Raw genomic sequence first — 24,492 nt, 5'->3', positions numbered from 1 at the left:
AACGCGCGCCCGCGAGATTGGCGGCGCGTGCACCCGATTCCCCGGTCTGCAGCTCACTGCAGGCAGAGAGACCGCGGGGGGGGGGGGGGAGGTTGTGGCGGGGGAGTGACGGGGGCGCGGCCATGACGTCACCCGGCAGGTTCGCCCTCATTGGCTGAACCTCCGGGGGGCGTGCCTTATCGCTCGTCGCCAGTACTGCTCTCAATTCTATTGAGAGCAGGAGCAACTCTCGCCCCAGCGCTGCGGCCCCCCCTCGCAGCGTGCCTGGCGCCATTGAGGGGAGCGCTCTAGTCCGTGCAGCGTCCGCCACAGCGGGCGCTGTAGTAGGCAGCAGGGGCAAGGCCTTATGTTGACACATATAAAGCAGCAAAAGTGAAAAAATTACGTGTGTGTGTATATATATATGTATGTATGTATGTGTGTGTGTATATTAACTATCCTTTGGTTGCTACAGCAACCGTTTAGGAAGTCTCATCCACTTCCTCTTTTGAAACACTCCGATGCACTTTTTTTATTTTTTATTTATTTTAAAGAAAAATTGAGCGCTACCATTTGGCAACAAAGTATCACAAACAGATCTATTGCTGTGTTCCAAACCACAGACTGTCTATTATTCTGAAAGCTGTAACAATGTTACACTTATGCCACATTCTATATCAGCTGCAGCATGTTACAGATTGTAGCACGAAGTTAGAAGGCTAAACGATTGCCCTCTTAGGTAAGAATGTAGATTCTTTACACATAAAGAAAAGAAAAAAAGGGAATGTACTATTGCTTCTTTAAGATAAGCCTTTTTCCAAGCACACAAAATAGAGGTAGATCTCTTATCTACATATACCATTATTGTTTTATTAGTTTGCATACCAAGCAGGCTAGTATGTTTTTAATCAATGGTTTGTTTGAAAGTTTTGAACGCTTTTAATAAACCAACGCAATTCTTCACAGATTTAGTTTCACACATGTTTTCAATACTTCACCAGTCTCTCTTCTCCAGATAAATATAGTTTTTTTTTTAGTTTTTTTATATGAAAGACAAAGCATTCATCCATTGTTTTGTTCAGCTACCAATACAAATCGTGCTTAACATTAAAATAGAAGGAAATCAAAGTACAAAATAAAAGAAGGGGGTGGGGGCGGATCCGTTCCTCCGGCAGGCTTCTTCATGCTGTGGCAGATGATACTATAACCATGGGAATGATCCTGGGTAATTACCGTATTTCCGGTTTTCTGTATGATCATCACTCCTTTACATCTATGGGGTTCTCTATCGCTAATTGCCCTGGGTATATCACTACTGTTATACGAGAACGCATTTGAACCTATCCAAGCCAAATTGTGGTCCTCTCTACTCCTGGAATGTCTGTCTGAGCCAACCGTGGCATCCAGACTTTAAAAAAAAAAAAAAGTTATGCCAGTGTCGTTAACTAGACTTGTCAACTTTTCCATCTGGCACACAAACCAAATTCTGTTCCGAATCTTGGGAATTGATGGAGTTTCGTTCTGTTTCCATAATGCTGCGATCTCGCACCTCATCGCTGTTGCAAAGTGAGCAACCAGTTTATTCTCCACTTTGGCTAGGCCCGTTGTTGGTCTATTTAGAAGAAATAGCCGTGGGTCCATTGGGGTTGAATATCCTATGTAGCCAATTTCTAATTTTTTCCCATACTGGGACACTCTGAGGGCAAGACCACAGCATATGCAACAGGTCTGCGGACTCTCCGCACTGTGTAGGGCACAATGGGGAGTATCCCAACACATGTAGATAGTTTTAGTGGGGTGAGATACCATCTCACGAATACTTTATATGCGTTCTTTAATGTCGTGCATTTTGAGTATTTGGCTGTCGCTGTGACTATTGTTGTCCATTCCTCTGATTCCAGCACCTCTCCTAGGTCCGCCTCCCATTGTTTCATATAGCTTAGCTCAGAGGAGCGCAAACTTTTTTCCCTGCGCCCCCCTGCCGGCTGTCCCCTCACTCCCGCGCCCCCCTCCCAACCCCAACTTACCCGCGCTCCGGCGTAATGACGTCACATGACCTCGCGGCGTCAAAATGGCGACACAGGGAGGAAGTCGCCGGAGCCAAGGTAAGTTAGGTTTACAGAGGCCCTGCAGCTTCCCCGGCACTTAATTTAAGTGCCTTCGGGAAGCGCGCGGGGCCTCTGTAAACCCCGCGCCCCCCGTCGGCAGTGTCGGCTGGGGGTCGCGCCCCACAGTTTGCGCACCGCTGGCTTAGCTTATGTGTCACCTTGGGGCCAGAACCGGTTACTTCTCTATACATTTGCGATGTGAGTCCGCAGGTGTCAGTCTCTATAAGACAGAGCTTTTGGAAGGTAGTCAATGGGGGACGGGGATTGTGTTTATTATAAAATGCTCTGATCTGGAGGTATTTATAGAATTCAGAGTGGGGAATGTTTTTGTCGGATCTAATTTGATCGAACGTTTTGATGCCCTTCCTACCCTCCAGAACGAAGTCTCTTAAAGACTTTTTGTTTCCAGATTGAGATATCAGCGCTAATTGTACCCGGGTCAAATTCTGGGTTATCCCATATAGGGGTCATCAATTAATTCTTGGTAGTCGGCGAATTTAAATTTGGAGGCCTCCCAGATTGACAGTGAGTTGGTCATTGAGGATAGCGGTGTTTTAATAGCCTTCTTTGCCTTTTTTAAGGAGACAGTTTAGATAGTTTAGCTCCAATGGGGAGCAAACTTCTTTCTCCAATGCTACCCATCTTTTTCAATTCTGGGTCTGTCTGCCATTGGGAAACTTGACTGCTTTGTAATAGGACAACAAGCAAGGTACCGCTAGCCCCCCCGCATAGGTTTGTTTCTGCAAAATTTGCCTCTTTACTCTCGCTTTTTTACCTCCCCATATGAACTTGGAGATCACAGACTGAAGTGAGAGTATATCCTCCAGTCTCGGTGGTACCGGAAGAGTTTGGAACAAATATAAAATATGTGGGAGGAGGTTCATTTTGATGCTATAAATTTTCCCGATCCAGGAGATATTGTGGGTTGACCACTTTCTGATGCCTTCTCTCAAGGACTGGATGAGTTTTGGAAAATTTGCCCTATAAATGGTCTTATATTCTTTGGTAATGTACATCCCTAGGTATTTAATAGCCCTATGTTGCCAATTGTAATTAAAATTGAGTGTTAATAATTTTTCTTAATCCTTTGGTAAATTCAGTGCTTCTGATTTTGCCTCATTAATCTTAAAGCTTGATATCTTATTGAATTTCCCTAGCAAGTCGAACAGATGTTGTAGAGAGGTAAGGGGTTTAGATAATGTTAGGAAAAAATCATATGCGTATAGTTGCAACTTTGTATTTGGTTCTTAAACGCAATTCCTGGTATATCTGGGTTTTTGCGAATCTGGGCCGCTAATGGTTCCATGCATAATGCAAACAGGAGGGGCGAAAGTGGGCATCCCTGTCTCGTGCCGCTTTTCATTTTAAAGGATTCTGAGGGGAACCCCTAGTGGGTCACCCTAGCGGACGGACCTGCTTACAAAGATAGTTTTGCTTTTGTAAGCCTTTCACTGAAACCGAACGCTCCAAGCGTGGCCTCTAGGTATGGCCAGTCAATCCTGTCGAAAGCTTTTTCTGCATCTAGACTTGGCACCATAACCTGTATTGATTTTTGTATTGGCTATCTCTATCAGATCAATAATTTGTCGTGTGTTATCTGCTGCTTGTCGATCCTTAATAAATTCGATTTGATCTAGGTGAATGAGTCACACCCTGCCTAGACTAAATCTGTTTGCTATTAATTTAGCATAGATTTTGATGTTCGTATTTATTAGTGAAATTAGTCTGTAGCTTTTACAGTCTAAATGATCTTTTCCCTGTTTATAGATTAAAGAGCGGGATGCTTGGAGCATGTGTTCTGGGAAAGGGGTCCCTACCAATACTGCAGTAAACATTTGGAGGAGGCAAGGGGGCCAGCTGTTTAATACATTTTTTATAGTACAGGTTCGAAAATCCATCTGGACCTGGGGCTTTTTAGAGGGTTTTAGATGTTCAGTCTCGGTAGGCTTGAGCTTGTTAGTAAGTTCCTCAAAGTTAATTTTGTTCTGTTATGTGCCACTTTCTCTCTGTTTATATAGATCTTCGTAAAAAAAAAATTAAATTCCTCTACTATTAATTTTGGTTTGCAGTTTTTAGTTTTAAAGCCTGAATGTTGTTTGCAGTTTTTTAGTTTTTCATTTATTCGCTAGCATGGTATCTGGCTTGTATGCTTTCTCGAAAAACTTCCTCTTTCTTTGACCAACTCAGCGAGTTATGCGCCTGGGAGGTTAGAAGTAGGTTTAATTCGATTTTGATATCTTTCAATTGTTTAAGGTTATCTGGATTGGATCTCTTTTTATGCTTATTCGAGAGGTCTTTCAATTTGTCCTGTAGATTTACTATTTTGAGGTTCCTCTGTCTTTTTCTTTTGGCCGCTATACTGATCAGTATACCTCTTGATGTTGCCTTATGTGCTTCCCAAAAGATCAGTTGGGAGTCTATGCTACCGTTATTCAGTCTAAAGAATTGGTTTATCTCGTTGCTTACTGCTTCGACTATTTCTGGTATTTTCAGAATAGATTAATTGAGTTTCCCGTTTGCTCCGTTTGTCTAGGCCAATTTGGATGCGCCTTGGCTCAATTGGCTCATGATCTGACCATGAAATATCATGGATCCCAGCATGGGAGATCTTTGGGACCAGTCTACTTGATATGAAGAAGTAATCAGTTCAGCTGTAGGTAGAGTGGGGGTGCGAGAAAAAGGTGTGACCCCTTTCATTAGGGTGGAGTTCCCTCCAGATGTCTACTAGATGATTATTCCGGTGGCCTTTGACCAGAGTGGGCAGGTTGTCTCTATTGTTAGCTCTAAGCCTGACCAATCTAACTTGGCATTCAGTGCTATACAGGCATACCCCGGTTTAAGGACACTCACTTTAAGTACACTCGCAAGTAAGGACATATTGCCCAATAGGCAAACGGGAGCTCACGCATGCGCCTGTCAGCATGTCCTGAACAGCAATACCGGCTCCCTACCTGTACCGAAGCTGTGTGCAAGCGGGGAGACTATAGAGCCTGTTACAGATGTGTTATTTACATCAGTTATTCACATATAGGACGATTGCAGTCCAATACATGCATCGATAAGTGGGGAAAAGGTATTCACTTTAAGTACATTTTCGCTTTACATACATGCTCCGGTCCCATTCCGTACGTTAATGTGGGGTATGCCTGTACAGATGAATATAGTTTAATTGGACTAATTTGCTTGTTAAATTTATGTATTTTTTTTTTTAAGGAGGACTTTTGGATAACTGTATTAATTGTACAACCGCTGTAAACAGTTTGCGATAAACACTGCATATTGGAATGCTTTTTTTTTTTTTTTGCGCTAGCCTCTCTTTAGAAGGGGCAACTTACATTTAATAAAAGAAGAAAACCTGCTTCTTTTGTTGCTATTGATCCAAATAAATATTGAAATCCTAAAATAGCTAAAGTATTATTTCCTATTGCCATCTAGATTCTCCAAAAAACAAGTGTCAAAGATTGTCCGATTTCAACATGGAACGCACTTCATGACTGCCGACTAGAATTTTGACCTTTTCATTCATCCAACATCTTTGCAAAAGTGTTGTTTCCAGAGTGTTGAAAAACGACATTAATTTCACCCCAAAGATTTCTTTGTTTTCTGCTTACTGCAGCCTTGGTGTGTGATGCATTTCCTGATGACATTTGTAGCGGGTGACAGCCCATAAACGTACGACTGATGATTTTTGTGGCCTCATGCGGTCCTTGCAGCAGCCATTATTGTAATTCCCTGTCATTTATTAGTTTTGTACTTTCTCACACCGTTTTTGCTGGCTGCTATTTCATGAGCCACTACAGACGAAGTTAAGCCGTGTAATCTGTGCTGCCGTTTGTACTTCCCCGTGGGATTTCTCCAGGAACACACTGGTTAATAATGTTACTTTGTTTTGCAGTGATATTTGGTGAGGATGTCGCTTTTGGTGGAGTCTTCCGGTGTACTGTGGGGCTACGGGATAAATATGGTAAGTGAATTTAACTCAATCTCCACTCTCGGCCACAACTGGTGTTTGGACAATAACACCGTTTCTTGCGACACTAAAGCAGCAAAATGTGAAATGGCATGTTTAAAATAAATAATAATAATAATAAAAAAATATATATATATCTATATATAGATAAATGAGTTCTCCAGTATTCGGTGATACCTTTTTTATTGGACTAACAATTTGTCATAGGACAAGCTTTCGAGAGTTATCCTCTCTTCTTCAGGTCAAGCAATACCTGAAGAAGAGAAGATAACTCTCGAAAGCTTGTCCTATGACATAAATTGTTAGTCCAATAAAAAAGGTATCACCGAATACTGGAGAACTCATTTATTCTGCACTCATTCATCGCAACTGGACTAACACGGCTATTTTCTGCTTTATAGATATATATATATATATATATATCTATAAAGCAGAAAATAGCCGTGTATATAAAAAATAAATAGATGATACCGTTCTGTGGCTAACAAAATGCTTTTATTTGTGCGAGCACAAATAAAAGCATTTCGTTAGCCACAGAACGGTATCATCTATTTATTTTTTGATTATTGAAGCTCGGCTAACACGGTACTGATACCTCTACATGTGTATATATAAATTGTATACATGTGTATATATATATATATTCTTCAACTCTTCGTGCCATTTTTAATCAGTTTTAAGTCGTCCTTTGATTTCTATAGCAGGTTTAGCCCAACTCCCCAGCAGTGCAAGATATTTGTAACACTTCCCTGTTTGTGATAATTTGTTGCCAATATTCCCAGCAGTTTGTGCTGTAAACTGTAACAATAGATAATGTTACCTTCGTGTAACTCAGGGGAGCGCAATCTTTTTTTTTTTTTTTCCTGCGCCCCCCCTGCCGGTTCTTTCCCCTCTCTTCGCGCCCCTCCTCTTACCTTGGCTTCGGCGTCATGACGTGCTTTAACCACTGTGTATAGAGTGAAAAAATAGCCTCCGTCAAATGTGAATACACAAAAAGAACCAATATGAAGTAATATTAAAAATGGCAGTTTCCAGTCTATGTTCTGATCAGTTCTAATTTCCTTTTTTGCTTGAAAGTATGGGACGGAGTTTCAGTGATTTTTTATTTTTTATTTTTTTAAGTGTTTGTGGATTTGTGTTGTTTTTTTCTCCTTAAAAATACAGTAGATTCTGTCGTAGGAAAAAAAAAAAAAAAAGCTTTCAATACAAAGCGGTGGGGGTAAAATATGAGTTCTTTTGAAGTCCAAGTCAGAAAATTATGACAGTCCAACAGGTGTAGAGACCCTATCATTCGCTTAACCCACTCGCTGGTACCGGAACCCACAACACATTCCGTTCCGGGCCCCCTCTGGCAGCAGAAAAGTTACTACATTCAATGTGCCAGAAACTCCATCACTACACGGTGGCCGTATCCAATTCTTGAGGCCCTCAAAGGGACATAGTATTAATATTAATTTGGGGTAAGAAATCTATTCATTGTATCGTACGCCACAGAATGCTAAATATTGTTTGCGTGGGTGGGACTGTTGTGGTTCTGGCACACGTCGTATTGCTGGCATCCTCACCTTGCTGATGAAGTCATGATGTGGTGGTACCAGCAATAGCTTTGTGCCTGCATCTATATAAGGGGTGGCCAACTCCAGTCCTCAAGGTCATCCCTGCTTCAGCACAGGTGGCTGTTGACTGAGCCTCCTGTGCTGAAGCAGGGATATCCTTAACACCCGACCTGTTGGTGGCCCTTGAGGACTGGAGTTGGCCACCCCTGATCTATATGATTTGCGTGAGATTTCTAGACCATATAAATCCATCCTCACGGTGTGACTTAAGGAAACTTAAACATTTGGTATTGAATTTTCAACACTGAGGTATTTTAATCTGCAAAGTATTTATTGTGCGTGACATAAGGATCCTACTTAAAGCGTAAATCCAAGCAGGCGATTTTTTTTCTTTTGCAAATGTTTTTTTGAACATAGGATTGAAGCAGATGGTCTTCGGAGCTGAACCCCTTAGATTTAAGCTTCGGGGGCCCCCTGCTTCCGGAGATGCTTGCTTTCATAGTGGGTGCCCATAGCCGCTCGGCTAGTGGGGTTCATGTAATGGTGGAGTTTCAAAGCGCCCTGTGGGCCAATAGGAAGCCGCGACGTTATCAGGTTTGCCTTCCTGTTGGTCCTCGTGACCCGGGAGCTTTAAACTTTGCCGAGATACCGGCACCCCCATTGGAGGTCTGTATCTCGGAAATCAGGTTGTCTCTATAGCTGTACAGTAAAGGTGATGTGGTGCTCAAGCATGAAATCCCATCAGGTATGATGTAAGAGGTACATTTCTGGGACATGAATACTGTTTCAAACCTAAAAAAGGGCTCCAGTTACCCTGAAGGCAGGGGTAGATGCACAAGGACACCCTCCCCTAACCTCATTGGGCTGGCCCCAGGTATGTACTCACGAATAATTGTCACCAGAGATCCTCTCAGTCTGCGTGCTGTTGCCAATAGGGAGAAATCCAGTGCAGTGTTAGTTGGTGCAACGCACAGCAAGAAGGGTGATAGCAGGTCTGGCAAAAAGTTTTCTTTATTAAAGGGACATAAAAAACGGAAGGCTGCAACCTTCTACGCGTTTCGTGCAGTCAAAATGATAAAGTGCATTTTGACTGCACGAAACGCGTAGAAGGTTGCAGCCTTCCGTTTTTTATGTCCCTTTAATAAAGAAAACTTTTTGCCAGACCTGCTATCACCCTTCTTGCTGTGCGTTGCACCAACTAACACTGCACTGGATGTCTCTATAGCTGAAATTAATGGGTTCAGCTCTGGAGACGCCCTGCTTCAAACCGATGGTAAAAATTTATCATTTGGAAGAAAAAAATAATAAGCGCATGAATTCCTCATTTAAGTTATCACAAGTTACCCAGAAATAATCTAGCAAACACAGATCTTACTAAATGATACAGACGTATGTCAATAAATGATATTGTATAATTGTATTGTATTGTATGTCGCTATATATTTATATAGCGCCATAAATGTACATAGCGCTTCACAGTAGTAATACATGTCATATAAATAACAAATAATATTAATAACAGATCATGGGAATAAGTGCTTCAGACATACTGTAAAAGTAACATTGGTTGGTAGGGAGAACGTACAGAGACAGTAGGAGGGAATAATGGTTCTGTTTCCAGTTATCTATGGAAGAAGAAAAAGTTGCTTCTCACATTGTTGTGTTGCTTATTAGAAAATGATGCATGTATGCGTTTGCTTGATAATTTATGGGTGTAAGTTGGTAAATAGTTACAATAAAGTCAAGTTTATAACTACTTAAACAAAGACATCATTGTGCAGTGGAGGGTTTTTGTCACTTTTTTTTTAATTATTTACCCACTATAACGTATTTAAAGTGTGTTTTATACCTATCCCAGCCTCATGTTGCATAGCTAGAATAACATCCTCACACTGAGACCCAGAACGTTGAGATAGCCGCCTGTGAAGTAAACCTACTTCAGAGTAAGAATGCCCTTCTTTAGAAACCACCCAGACAGCTTAACATTTAAAAAAACAAAACACATTTTTTTGTGTTGATATATGCAGCCTTTGATTACCTTTATTGAAAACTAATTACCTAAGCTGCCGATCGGCAAAATCCTGTTTGTCAGGGTTCACTAAATGGCTGCCTTTCAGTTTCAAACCAATCTTACTACAGTAACGTCATCTATTGTTATACTTTACTGTTCAAATTGCTGGGAATATTGGCAGCAAATGATCACAAACAGGAAAGTGTTACAAAGATCTTGCACCACTGGGGAGGTGAGCTAAAACCTGCTATAGAAATCAAAGGATGCTCAGTCTATTAAAACGCCTTACAAATGGCATTAGTTTGAATTAAAGGATGGTGGTAAGTATCATCTAATACTACAGAACTGATTTTATTAAAAAAACCACATGTAGGATGTTGCTTGGATTGCTCCTTGAACCCAGGCTGTGCTGCAAAGCTGTGTAATACGGCAGACATAAGCTTACAGGGATCCATGTTAAAATGGATAAGAAGCAAAAAGTATCACTGTGGGCTCATTTACACGTTATTACACAGAATCCTTGCCTGCAGTGGAAGCAGTATACAGTATGCTAGGAGATGGGGGAAAAGCAGGGTTGCAGACCTGTCAGAGACATGTGAATGTGCTCACAAGTGATATTTGTATTTACTGTACAGTAAAGATGAACACACTTTTTTTGGTTTACAGCTGCTATGTCTTCATAGTGTCACCAGGTGGCAGACCAACACCAGATGATTGTGTAGAAATTATCTTCAACCTCTATTTTGCCATTACCAGGAAACTGATGTGTTGAAATATTAGTGCTTATCCCTGATTCTTTAATGCATTTTACATTAGAACCCGTTCAAGATGTACGCTAAGCTATTAGTAGTACAAGCCGGACAACGCCAGGAGTGTTTGTAACACGTATTAGCAAAAATGATTACTTTGGTTCTGAGTGTGACGCCCTTTAACACCTTGAGAGTGAAAAGGGCCATGCATGGAAGTTAAGAACAGATTGTGCAAATGACCAAAGGTACCCAATTTCTTCTAAATCGGTTTGTGCGTTATCTCTGTGTATGTGTGTATATTATATATATGTGTGTATGTGTGTATATATGTATATATATATATATATGAATATATATATATATATATATATATATATATATATATATATATATATATATATATATATATATATATATAGTGTGTGTATATATATGTTGACAAGAATGTCATAAAAATTCTAGTGCTGAGGTGTCCAAGACTATCACTAACAGTAAAAAAAGAGTTGGATACTATTAGTAAGAAAGGTCAAGATTCCAGCTTGGAAAAGAGACCTACGTTCTCTTTCATTTTTTTTGAGACTGAAAGAAGGAAAGAGATCAGAAATTCCAAAGGAAGGAGTCAGAAGAGATGTCAGATTAACTCAATATAACGAAGGGGAAAAGTGGAGGAAAAGAAAAAGCATACCAGAAAAACAAACGATTAAAAGAAAGTAGAATATTAAAAAGTCTAGAAAACATATTTAATATAAATGTTTTGACAGAGAATGAAAAAAGGGTTTTTAGGAAAAGTGCTGTCATTCGCACCAGTGTGCGGCCGTAACAATTTTAACATCTATATAGATGTACAAAAGTGTATTAGAAAATTGGCTTTAAAAATATATTTTTTGCTAAAAATACAATCTCACTAGATCAGTGGAAACAACAAATATTGAGGCCGAAATTCATCATACGAAGTTTAAGGCAGCTTCCACTTTCTATCCTAGATTCATGAGAGGGAATTTAGTAGAATCATTTGCAGAAATGGTTCTGGATGACTTAGACACGCAATAGACTAGAATGCGGGTCCAAAAAAGAGAACCTTAATAAAGAGGAAAAACAGGCAATAAGAGATCTAGAGAATAAAAAAGTTAAAGAAGCTGACAAGGGGGGAAGTATTGTAATAATGGATGCGTCCTATTACCTAGAAGAGGCCAAGCATATGCTGGGAGATAGGGATATTTACCAAATATTGACTAGTTTCGTTAGAATTAGTTTATCAAGACACACCAAATGAACACAATCTATCGCTCACCTAATGCAATACAATGCACATCTGTGGTTGTGAAAAGAGGTGGTGCATCAGGGATGGAACCTGACTAGAACCCAACACTTGGTGAAACCCCTTAGGGTACTCCCGAAAAGAATCCCTATATTGATGCCCTCAACCTAATAATGATATTCCCAACATTTGGTGAAACCCCTTAGGAACCACTTTAGTCCTCAGTCGTCCTTGATATTTTGAGTATAATACTCGGCTGTCACATACTGCCATTAATATCATTATTAGGTTGGGTGCATCAATATAGGGATTCTTTTCGTGAGTACCCTAAGGGGTTTCACCAAGGGTTAGTTTATCAAGACCAATTAAAATCTATACTTAAAAAAGGTCTTGAAGATGAAATGAGAATGAATATAATTTCCTCTTTAGTCACCACCCCAGAATTCCAATTTTCTATTTGATACCTAAAAACCATAAACATTTGTATAGACCCCCGTACGTCCCATCATTTCAGGCATCGGGTACCTCACTTCCCACCTTTCACAATACATAGATCATTATTTTACAACAATATGTGGTACAATTACGGTCCCATCTCAGGGACACAACACATTTTACAGTTGCGAAGAGACATTCAATGGCACCCTGACTATATATTTGTCACAAGCGATGTGACATCACTATATACCATCATTACACATCAATTAGGATGTGAGGCAGTAGCTAGAGTACTGAGGCAAGATACTGTTATGCCCGCAGCCCTAAGCCATTTTCTGATGAAAGGAATTCAATATATACTAAATCATAATTTTTTTTCACGATCGACAAACAGTTCTATTTGCTGGTATGTGGTACCGCCATGGGCACCAGATTCATTCCCAGCTATGCCAACATTTTTATGGGCATATGGGAGGACGATGCCATCTGGTCCAATTGCCACTGGGGCGAATCTGGTGCTCTGGCGGCGCTACATAGATGATGTAATCTTCATTTGGAGAGACTCTTCCAATGAACTAGAACAGTTTTTAAAATCTACCTTAACAACATCGATAGAAACCTACATTTTACATTCAAACACAGTAAAGAGACTTTAGAATTCTTGGATCTAGAGCTCTATATTGTCAATAACACTATACAAACCAAAACGTATTATAAGGAAGTACAAGCCAGTAATTATCTCCTAGCTAGCAGTCACCATAATCCCAATTTGGTAAGGAACATCCCCCGGGGGCAGTTAATAAGATTGAAAAGAAATTGTTCCAAACAAGAAGTATTCATAGAACAGTTGGTCACTGAAACAGTAATTTGTAGATAAAGATTGCAATAAAAAAATGCTTGATGCAGCTATACAAAAAGTAAGTGAGATGACAAGAACGACACTTTTGGAATACAAATTGGATTAGAAAGAAGAGAGTAACACAGTAGCATTTATTGCACAATATAATACGATGGCACCACAAATTATTATGACTTTCAACAAACATTGGGGCTTGCTTAGAAAATACGAATATTTGAAAGATTATCTTAAAGAGAAACCAGAAATTTAATTCAGGAGAGCAAATAATTTGAAAACCAAATTGTCTCCTAGCTGCCCTATAAGTAATATTGTACGTGCAGATCAGAACAATATCAAGGGGTATTACACGTGCGCCAAGTGCACAGCTTGTAAATACAGTATCAAAGTAAAAAGTTTAAAATCAAATATTACAGCTAAAGAATATAAAATTAAGCCGTTTATTAACTGTCATAGTAAATATGTCGTATACTTGCTAGAATGCCCGTGTGGCCTACAATATGTGGGTCGCCTGAGAGGGGCACTGCAAACACGACTAGGAGAACACATTAACAGTATAAAGAAAGGACTTGTAACTCACAATGTATCCAATCGCTTCAGATTGGTACATGACCAAAATTCAGAGGGGCTCAAATGTCATGCTATTGAATGTCCCATTGTAAGCTGGAGGGGAGGTGAAAGGTTAAATCAAATTTCCAGCAGGGAATCCTACTGGATTTTTAACTAAAAACGTTGACTCCCCAAGGACTGGATGTTGAATTTGACCTAGCAAAATTTCTAAGATAATCAATCATATATAACAGCAATTCATTGTGAGTGGTCAATTGGGATACAGTAAGAGAATAGGTTTCATTATGTAACATTCATCCATAGTTTGTGTGAATGGAAAGAAGTATTAACTAAACATAAGGTGATGAACATGTGGGGTTAGAACAAATAACAATAAGAAGCAATTTAAAATCTAAAATGTTATTCCTATATCCATCAAAACTAATTATTTTAATTATTTCAACCATTTGGCTGATAATTTAGGAAATTTGCCAAACAACTTTAATTTAGGTCATCTGTATATAACCTTTTGGTGACAAGATTATAAATGTAATCTTAATGTTGACAAAAAAACAATAGAAAATATTATGTAGATGCTTTGCATATTGACAAATTAATATTTTGGTATTGGTGTGATGAGCAATTATAGATCTAGCTCCTCGCTTTGGCAGGTACTGTATATAGTTAACTGATGTGGTGTCCGTAGATGGTTATTTCAGTTTATAAAACACAGAGTCGATTTATTTTACGAAGAGTAGTTTTTAGGTCTTTATACATGTGCAACATACATTATTTATAGTTCATAACATGTACATATACCTTTTGTGATATATATGATTCATTTCTGGTTGTTTGATTTGGACTTTTTGTAGGTTTTTTTTGGACTTACAGTATTATTATTTATGTATCAGTTTCATTTCTGTGATGACATCTGATTTTACTCAATTTTTTGGAATTGCATATTATTTTTCATGAGTTGGATATGAGTATATGTAGCCCTCTTTCCCCCTAGGGTAAGGAGTCTACGGGTGCTGGCTTTACCTGTTGGCTCACAGAGATCCCAAACCTCCGCCACGGGGAGCCCGGGGCGATGCAACAATACAACTCGATACAGCGCCTCCACCTTTGATGGATCCCCACGTAGTGGGAGTAGCCCCTCACAGGAACCACAACACGGATATACACACACAGTATGAACATATAGTAAACAGTGATAACCGGATAATAACTCTTCTGGTTACAGCTACTCCTTCGCCTCGCAGGGCCTTATCCTACCACTGTGTAACCCACATAGTGTCCACTGTACCTGAAGGGACCTCGGGCACCCAACCACCCTGGTGTCCACAGGATAGCAGCCCCCATCCCTATATGTGGTCAGCGCTGCCACTATGGTGTATGTACTCTGTTGGTTAACTTAGGATATACTGTAGGTACCTGCCGGGTGCTCCAGCACCCGGGCGCACCGACTGAGGAAACACTGGGATCCGCCGATCCAGCGATGTCCTCCGCGGTGATGTCTGCCTCTGCGTGGGGTGATATCCCGCAGAATTATCCCACACGCAGATAGTCTCTCTCTCTCTCTCTTGCTCTGGTGATCTGTTCCCAGACCACCGCTCTCCAGTGCTGCGCAGCGTCGCAACTGTATCCCTAGCATACACAGTTAATGGGGCAGTGTCCCTACCTAAGGGCCTGTCCCTGTCGCTACTTCACTCTCACCAGGGGAGTCGGGGATGTCTGGCCTAGTACAGGAGTCACAGACCCCTGCACACCTACACCCTCCCATGTCTGTGTCCCAGCTCCGACTGCTCTTCCTCTCTGAGCGCGCTAAAACCTCTTCCTGGCTGCCTGTTATCCTTGCATCCCTATTGGCCGATTCGCGCCATGTGATCAGCATGCCCCTATGCCTACTGGGAGTTGTAGTCGCTTGCGGAGCCATTTGCCGCCGTGTGCGCCTAGGGTACTGCGCATGCACGAACCTGTAATGGCCACCACTGAGTCTCCTGCGCATGTCCGAAAGCCTAAGCTGCCGAAGAGCCCGTTGACACCTGCACCTCGCCGCAACAGCAGAGGTAAGGGGGGTAGTGAAGCGGAGTACCGGGGAGCCATGGGGGACCTGGCTACATCTAGATAAGTGGCCATAGAAATAATAGAAGATTTTTAGGTCTATTTATGATGTAAAAAAAAAATCAAAGTGATAACGAGCAGCCTATTGTAATAGTTGTATATATTCAGAGACATTACTGTATATGGACTGCCTAAATACAGCGAAACAACGAAAGTATATTAACGATCTACCAACAACATTTAATTAACTGGTGATCCGTGCGGCTTAAACAGCTGAACAGTGCTTAGATTGCAACCCAGAGGAAGAGACCCACAATTTGAGTGTTGAAACGCGTAGGGTATTGTGGTTCAGCGAGGACCCCATAGCTGGAAACATTCGGAAGTGACGTCAGTAGGAGAGGCCGAGCGGCGACAAGTCGGAGGAGTCGGGACTGCGCGACTGATCGGTCAGACTGAGACCCAGCTACCTAGTTGTGACCAGAACGCCAGTGGAATCCACATACTAAGGCCTATGTCCTAGTTACTTTTTGTGAGTAGGATTCTAATTTTTACTCAGCAGAGGAAAGAAGAAGTTGGTACAAGTGTACATGTTTTGTTATGTTTAGATTGTGTTAACAATCTTTTATATTGTTTCTATATGGATTATTAAATTGTATGCTTCAATGTACCTTCTGCCTATCATCCCTGATCACTAGCAGCTATTGTTCCATCTTAAGGATAATACACTATGGCGGAATGCATTGTTTTCTTGTCTGCTATTGTCTGAGGTTGTAAAGACTTCATTTGATCTAAGAAATCTGGAAGTATCTACACCGGAAAAGATAAGAGCTTTAAGGGAGATTTTCATCTTCATTATCCAAGCGTCCTAAAGGTCTGTTTTTCAGAACAAATTCCAACTGGTTGTCAGACAGCCAGCAGGTCTTTTTAGGCTGCTTTTTGGACCTCCAAGTTACGGGACTTTATTCACTTAAGTATTGTACTTGAATATTATATTGCATTGTGACACCAGCACTATTTTGCACTAACCAATCACGTGTGTGTGTGTGTACAGTCGCCACGGGCCTGTATTTTAATGGATTTGTCGAACACACACATATAGATATATATATCTATATATATTTATATATATATATGTATGCAAATATAACTGTATGCTCATTTGCATGTCTTAGGCAGGTCTGCAACCCCGCCTTTCCCCATTATCACCCAGCATACAGCACTTCCACTGCAGCAAGGGATTCTGGGAAATGACATGCAATTGAGCACACAGTGTCACTCATAGTGTAGCCTATAGGGAACCATGTTAAAAATGGTTATTGAGGCAAAAAGTGACACTGTGTGCTCATTTGCATGTCATTTCCCAGAATCCCTTGCTGCAGTGGAAGTGCTGTATGCTGGGTGATAATGGGGAAAGGCGGGGTTGCAGACCTGCCTAAGACATGCAGATGAGCATACAGTTATATTTGCATATTTGCTTTCCTGTGGAGGGTTTTGTCACTTTTTTACTCACCATAACTTAACTCAGTATTATGTTTTTTTTTATATATATGTAGATATATATATATCTCAACTGTAAATATTCCTGTATATTCATTTGCATGTCTTAGACAGGTCTGCAACCCTGTCTTTCACCATTATCACCCAGCACACAGCACTTCCACTGCAGCAAGGGATTCTGGGAAATGACATGCAAATGAGCACACAGTGCCACCTTTTATCTCATGCTCACATTACATGAGCAACCCTTAGCCAATGCATGCTGCTTTAAACACAGCTATATATATATATTAATATAATATAATTTTTTTCTATAATAGCAATATTTTGCTATTGATGGACTTTTATACTGAAGGAAAAAAGAAAATTCCCTTCAGTATGAAAGTCCATCAATAGCAAAATGCCAGCTTTCTCCAAATAACTAGCTGCTAACCTTACTACATGCACCAGGGGCGGAGCCCGCTCTTCCCCTGGTATGCTGCGGCCGACGGGGGGACAGACCGGGACCTGGTGGTTGCTGGCCGCCGCAAAAAGCAGTTGCTGCCGGGCCCAACTCTCCCCTGCTGCAGGCTTCTCTCCCTCGCACCCTGTCCCACTCTGGTGCGCGCCGGTACACACTGACGTCGGAAGCTCCGCCAGCCACCACCGGTTCCAGGCTTGAGACGGGGTATTTATTATGTATTGGGGAGAGGGGGGTATTTATTATGTATTAGGGAGAGGGTTTTTTTTTATTATGTATTGGGGAGGGGAGGGTATTTATTATGTATTGGGGAGAGGGCGGTATTTATTATGTATTGGCGAGGGGGTTGTATTTTATGTATTGGGGGGTGGGGGTGTATTTTATGTATTGGGGAGCGGGGTGTATTTTATGTATTGGGGAGTTGGGTGTATTTTATGTATTGGGGAGTGGAGGATGTATTTTATGTATTAGGGAGAGGAGGGTGTATTAATGTATTGGGGAGCAGGGTGTATTTATTATGTATTGGGGTGGGGTCGTGTATTATGTACCCTTCCTATTCCTCCGTCTCTTGCTTTTCCCTCCTTTTTGAGGCTCACACTTTTCAGATCGTCTCTCCTCTCCCTGTCCATGTGGCGGTCATCTATCGCCCACCTACCTCTACTCATCCCCCTTCTGGCTTTCTCTCTCACTTTGAATCCTGGCTCTTTCTTTCTCTCCTCAATTGTCACATTGTTGACCCCTCTCTCCCTTGGGCTTCCCGCTTTCTCTCTCTAACCTCTTCTTTTGGCCTTCAACAGTGGATTGCAGCCAGCACTCACAAGTATGGCAACTACTTAGACCTGGTTTTCACTAAAAACTGCTCTCTCTTCGATTTCTCCATTTCCCCTTTTCCTCTCTCTGACCATCACCTCATCTCATTCTCTCTATCTCGCTTCTCCCCTTCTCCACCTCCATCTACCCCCTGGTTCTGCAGAACCCTGCTCTCTATTCACTTACCTGACTTTGAGTCCACTTTACACTCCTCCCTCTCCTCCCTCAGCTCTGCTACAGTCCCTGACAACCTGGTCAGGAACTACAACTCTGCCTTGTCCTCCTCTCTTGATCTACATGCCCCGCTTTCTCTCTGCCGCCCTCGCCCTTCTAACCCTAGACCCTGGTTAAATTCCCCACACGTGCATGCTGCGTTCCTCCACTCGTTCCTCTGGAGGAAATCTCATACTCTCGCAGACTTCCTTCACTACAAATTTATGCTATCCTGTTTCAACTCTGCCCTCTCGCAAGCTAAACAAGCCTACTTTTCTTCACTAATCAACATGCACAAGTATAATCCACGTCGACTGTTCTCTGTTTTTGATGCTCTACTCAAACTACCCTCACCTGCCTCTCCCTCCTCCATCTCCGCTCAGGACTTTGCTGACTATTTTAAGGAAAAGGTGGAATCCATACGTCAGAACATCCCCTCTGTTTCTTCCTCCCATCCTACACCTCTTCCTAACTCTCCTCCTGCCTTCCTTGACTCTTTTTCCACTGTCTCAGAGGAGGATGTGTCGCTGTTGATCGCCTCTTCTCCCTCAACCACTTGCTCTCTTGACCCCATTCCCTCCCATCTCTTAAAACCTCTTGGTCCTACTATAATCCCTACGCTCACACACATTTTTAACTCCTCCCTCTGCTCTGGAACCTTTCCATCCTCATTCAAACATGCAACAGTTATACTATTTTCTCAAAAACAGCAAGCTTGACCCTACCTGTCTTTCTAACTATCGACCCGTCTCCCTCCTGCCTTTTGCCTCTAAACTCCTTGAACGTCTTGTATTCTCTCGCTTGCTCCATTTTCTCAACACCTATTCTATCCTAGACCCTCTACAATCTGGCTTCTGCACGGCTCACTCCACGGAAACAGCCCTCACTAAAATAACTGATGACCTCCATGCTGCCAAAGACAGAGTTCATTACACTCTCCTCATATTACTCGACCTCTCTGCAGCATTTGACACCGTGGACCACCCCCTTCTCCTTCACATTCTCCATACTCTTGGTATGCGGAACAAAGCTCTATCCTGGATCTCATCCTACCTCTCCCATCGTACTTTCAGTGTCTCTTCTGCTAACACCTCCTCCTCTATTGATCTCTCTGTGGGGGTACCCCAGGGCTCTGTACTGGGACCTCTTCTTTTTTCTCTGTACACACTCTCTCTAGGTGACCTAATAACATAATTTGGGTTTAAATATCACCTCTATGCTGACGACACACAAATGTACTTTTCAACACCCGACCTTACACCTGCTGTACAAACCAAAGTTTCTGAATGTCTCTCTGCTATATCATCCTGGATGGCCCTCTGCCGCCTTAAACTCAACATGGCAAAAACAGAGCTCCTCATACTTCCTCCAAAACCTGACCCTACTACCTCCTTCCACATTACTGTTGGAACTATGATCATTCACCCAGTAGCCCAAGCACGCTGCCTAGGGGTCACACTCAACTTCTCTCTCACTTTCGCCCCTCACATTCAAAACATATCTAAAACCTGTCGCTTTTGCCTCCGCAATATAACAAAGATACGCCCTTTCCTCTGTTGCTCGACTGCTAAAACTCTGACTCAGGCCCTCATTCTCTCCCGTCTTGATTACTGTAACCTCCTGCTGTCCGACCTTCCTGCCTCTCACCTGTCTCCCCTACAATCTATCCTAAACGCTGCTGCCAGAATCACTCTACTCTTTCCTAGATCTGTCTCAGCATCTCCCCTCATGAAATCCCTCTCCTGGCTTCCGATCAAATCCCGCATCTCACACTCCATTCTTCTCCTCACTTTTAAAGCTTTACACTCTTCTGCCCCTCCTTACATCTCAGCCCTAATTTCTCGTTATGCACCATCCAGACTCTTGCATTCTTCTCAAGGATGTCTTCTTTCTACCCCCTTTGTATCTAAAGTCCTCTCCCGCCTTAAACCTTTTTCACTGACTGCCCCACACCTCTGGAATGCCCTTCCCCTCAGTACCCGACTAGCACCCTCTCTATCCACCTTAAGACACACTTGCTTAAAGAAGCGTATGAATAGCACTGGGGATAATACTGGACACGTTACATAAAGCTTGGCCCCCTGCAGACGCACTTACCAGAATTCCCTCCTACTGTCTCTGTATGTTCTCCCTACCTACCAATTAGACTGTAAGCTCCTCGGAGCAGGGACTCTTCTTCCTTAATGTTACTTTTATGCCTGTAGCACTTTTTCACATGACCTGTTATTTATACTATCTGTTATTTATTTGATTACCACATGTATTACCACTGTGAAGCGCTATGTACATTAATGGTGCTATATAAATAAAGACATACAATACAATACAGTATCGGGGGGGGTGTGTGTATTTATTTTGTATTGGGGAGGGGGTTGTATTTTTATTTTTTATTGTGGAGAGGGGTGTGTGTATTGGGAAGGTTTTTTTTTATTATATACTGGGAAGGTGGTGTGTTTTATGTATTGGGAGGAGAGGGGTATTTTTTATTATGTATTGGGGGGTGGGGTGTATTTTTTATTTATTGGTAGGAGGGGGAGAGATGAGAAGGGGAGAGAGATGAGAGAGAGGATGGGGGGAGGGAGAAAAAAATTGCGGTCCATATTAATATTAAAGATGTCCTGAATTTTTTTTTTTTGGCCCTTGGGCCCGCGCTTTTCTAGTTACACTACTGATATGCACTATATCCTTCTTTTTTTCCCCTTCCAATCTCTTCTAGGGCTGACCGTGTACGCCACGCTATACATAGAATTATTATTATTTTTTTTTTTTGCAGGCATGAGTTCTTGCCCCGTGGAGTTTACAATCTCTGTTTTTGGTGCCTGAGGCATAGGGACATAAAGGGACTTGCCCAAGGTCACATGGCGCTGACACAGGGCACATACGACTCTCAACACTGCCATGAGACTATCCTAGCCACACATTACTTTTTGGATTTTTTTTTTTTTTTTTAACTCTTTCATGTTTGTCTCTTTTCACATTCTTTGCCTGCCAAAGTAGAACATTTGGTGTTGTAGGCAGGCCACAGTACTTTTACTACTCCTGTGGAAGACCACCTTACCTGGCTGTTTATTAATACATTTGAAAATCTGCCTTCAGCTTTGATATGTTTCTCTTTTATGAGTGCGGCATGTCTGCAGGGAATTTTGAAGGATTTGAAGTAACTATTGGTGGTCCATGGCCATCCTTTGAAGTAACCCTGCAATAACATTTAATCACATTTAGCAAAAGGCACTAAAGGCCAGCACCCTTTATTCTGAATAATCTGTATGTTTTGTGTGTAGACTGGAAATGATTTGCCTCGTAGCTTTTTAAAAAAAAATCTTTGTTTTTAGCTCTTACGTTTTCAAATATCTATTTTGAATGATTCAGCTTCTTCAAAACCTGCCTGGATAGATTACCCGATTATCCTGTAGATTAATCATTTCAGTGGAATCCACCGCTTAATACACATCCTCCTCAGTCTCTTTATTGTAGCAGTGTTCATGTAAAGAAGCAGTCGGTTTCTCGTTTTCATACCAGTTCCTTCACTGGAAGTAAATACCTGATCCCCTTCAGGTCCCTACACTCTCAAGCTATCCACACCATCAGGATTTGAGCACTTCTTTACTTTAATTGTTATTAATATTTTCATTGTAATGTTTTTGTAATTTTATTAATACATGAGAATGAAAAGAGCATCTCAATAAACATCACCTATATAATAAATCCAGTTATTCATTAAAAAAATGTTTAACACAAAGGGAAGAAAAAAACCCAAAGCATAATAACCATTACTTGTTTCTTGGCCTTTGTACGCAAAGCCTGTTTTCTTACACTTCATAAAAAGGTCAGGTTTAAATTAAGGAGGATCATCAGAATTCTTTTCATATTGGAACGTGAAATTCGCTTCATGAATCGGATTAAAAAAATCTTCTATTCCAACATGACTTAATCTGATAGAAAATTAGTTTCAGATTCTGCAGAATCATGACGTTGGAATATGTCGTGGTCTACAAATTGAAGTTCAATTGAAGAGCATTTCTGCTATAGGCAAAATCAATGCAAAGGTTTATACTCTGCCAAGTAAGTGGTTTAATTAGGGTACAATCTGATTGGACGGCAAACTGTATGGAAGAGAAATGTAGTTGCATTTCAAAATTGTCATTTAACTGCATACTCCAACATATTTCTTTTTGGGTATTTTCTGGTTGTTATAGAAGATGTTAAAAGTGAGCCTTCTTTACCAAACGAATGGGGGGGGGGGGGGCCGGGGGATCTTTAGATTCTGCATCAGGGAGTCTGGTACAGTATTGAATGCGTGCTGGCCGTCAGAAGTTTTCTCTGAAATCCCTCTTCAGTGCTGCTCCCTGTCTCCCGTGATCAGCGGGGCTAGAGAAGACTCACACACAAACAGACAAAAGGATGGGGGCGCAGAAAAGAGGGAAAGAATCACTGAGTGTTCAGAAGGCATATAACATTTTAAAGTAGCATAATAAAAGTACAAAGACTAACAATAAAATAAGGATCTTATTGATCCAAGTACACCAGGCAGGTATAAACCACAACAGGAGCTCCGTAGTCCATAAACCCCCCCTCCTCCGGATCGCAGATGGTATGTGCCGAGGTGAAGTTCCAGACCGGCATCCACTTGTAGTCTTCCCTGCACTCGTGTAAGCAACGCTAGACCTGGATGCCGGTCTGGAACTTCCCCTCGGCACATACCATCTGCGATCCGGAGGAGGGGGGTGTTAATGGACTACGGAGCTCCTGTTGTGGTTTATACCTGCCTGGTGTACTTGGATCAATAAGATCCTTATTTTATTGTAAGTCTTGGTACTTTTTTATGCTACTATAAAATGTTATATGCCTTCTGAACACTCAGTGATTCTTTCCTTCTTTTCTGCGCCCCCATCCTTTTGTCTGTTTGCATCAGGGAGTCTGAAATTCCTTTGGTGTCTGTATTTTCTGTGGCTGCCACTACCAGCTTTACATTGCAAGGCCAGTACCATCCTCGCATTGAGACCCAAAAAGTTGCAACCGCTCCGTGCTTAGGTTTGCATGCAACTTCTTTAATCCAATGCGGGCATAAATAAATTTATAACCTATAATAAATTTATAGGGATCTATGTTTAAATGGACAAGAAAAAAGTTGATGTGCAAAGTTCTCATTTGGAAGTAATTATGCAGAATTCCTGGCTGCAGTGGAATCATTGTATGCTGAGACTTTTTGTAATCTCTGCTGAGGCTTTTACAAATTTATGGCAGTAACAGGGGGTAGTGGATCTAACATTAGGGAGGTTTCTCTGGTTCTGAGTAGTTTTAAAGAGGTGATTTTGGATGGAGTTTTCCCTCAAATGCCCCAAATCTCTAAAAGGTGTGTGTGTGTGGTGTTTTCGTCACGTGGACATTCAATATGGCGTCTGCGAGGAGCAGAGCTTAGTTGTATAATATCAGAGATGGTTGAATGCCTCTGTGATAAGACAAAAAGAAAGAGAAAGAGACTGGGGCGCTTCCTATTTATTCACGCTTGTAATACTGCCTGTAAGGTAATGTATAACCAAAGAAGGGTAGTGTATACTTGCCCTTGTTGTTTTCTGCAGCTGGACCAGTAGAGAAGATAAAGCGCGGAATCTTCTTGTAGCAGCAGTGGAAATGGAGGTTTGGTCAGCGCACGGGATTTTGCTCAGAAATTGAGATAAAACAATGGGAAACACGGAATTAGTGTTTTGAGCAGGTATACAGAAAATAAAAAGTTTAAAAATAAATAAAAAAATTTAAAAATTAAAATGTGTGTTTTTTTAACAGTTTTGTGCAATACGGCAATACTGTTGGAAATAAATGTGTGGAATTGCTAAGATCAATTGTGTATATATAAGACTGGAACTATAAAGCGTATGATTCGACTTGGGGGTAAGTAAAATAAATATGGATGACTAGCGGTCTTCTATATGCTTGGATAGCCTGCTGTTGATCAGGGGTTAATGGGGTAATGCAA

General features: G+C 41.4%; 1 protein-coding gene across 2 annotated transcripts in view; it reads left to right on the top strand.

Moving 5' to 3' along the window:
- The window catches only part of BCKDHB (branched chain keto acid dehydrogenase E1 subunit beta), a 262,858-nt gene that overhangs the window by 47,928 nt on the left and 190,438 nt on the right, over window positions 1–24,492 (top strand). For both annotated transcript variants that reach the window (XM_075597957.1, XM_075597956.1), the window contains exon 3: window positions 5,983–6,051. In XM_075597957.1, the coding sequence (XP_075454072.1) occupies window positions 5,983–6,051 (69 nt within the window). The remainder of the gene's footprint in view (window positions 1–5,982; window positions 6,052–24,492) is intronic.

Source organism: Ascaphus truei, chromosome 4 (genome assembly GCF_040206685.1).
Source record: "Ascaphus truei isolate aAscTru1 chromosome 4, aAscTru1.hap1, whole genome shotgun sequence".
Taxonomy (NCBI): domain Eukaryota; kingdom Metazoa; phylum Chordata; class Amphibia; order Anura; family Ascaphidae; genus Ascaphus; species Ascaphus truei.
The sequence above is the reverse complement of the archived record's forward strand: the minus strand, read 5'-3'. Positions and strand labels throughout refer to the sequence as shown.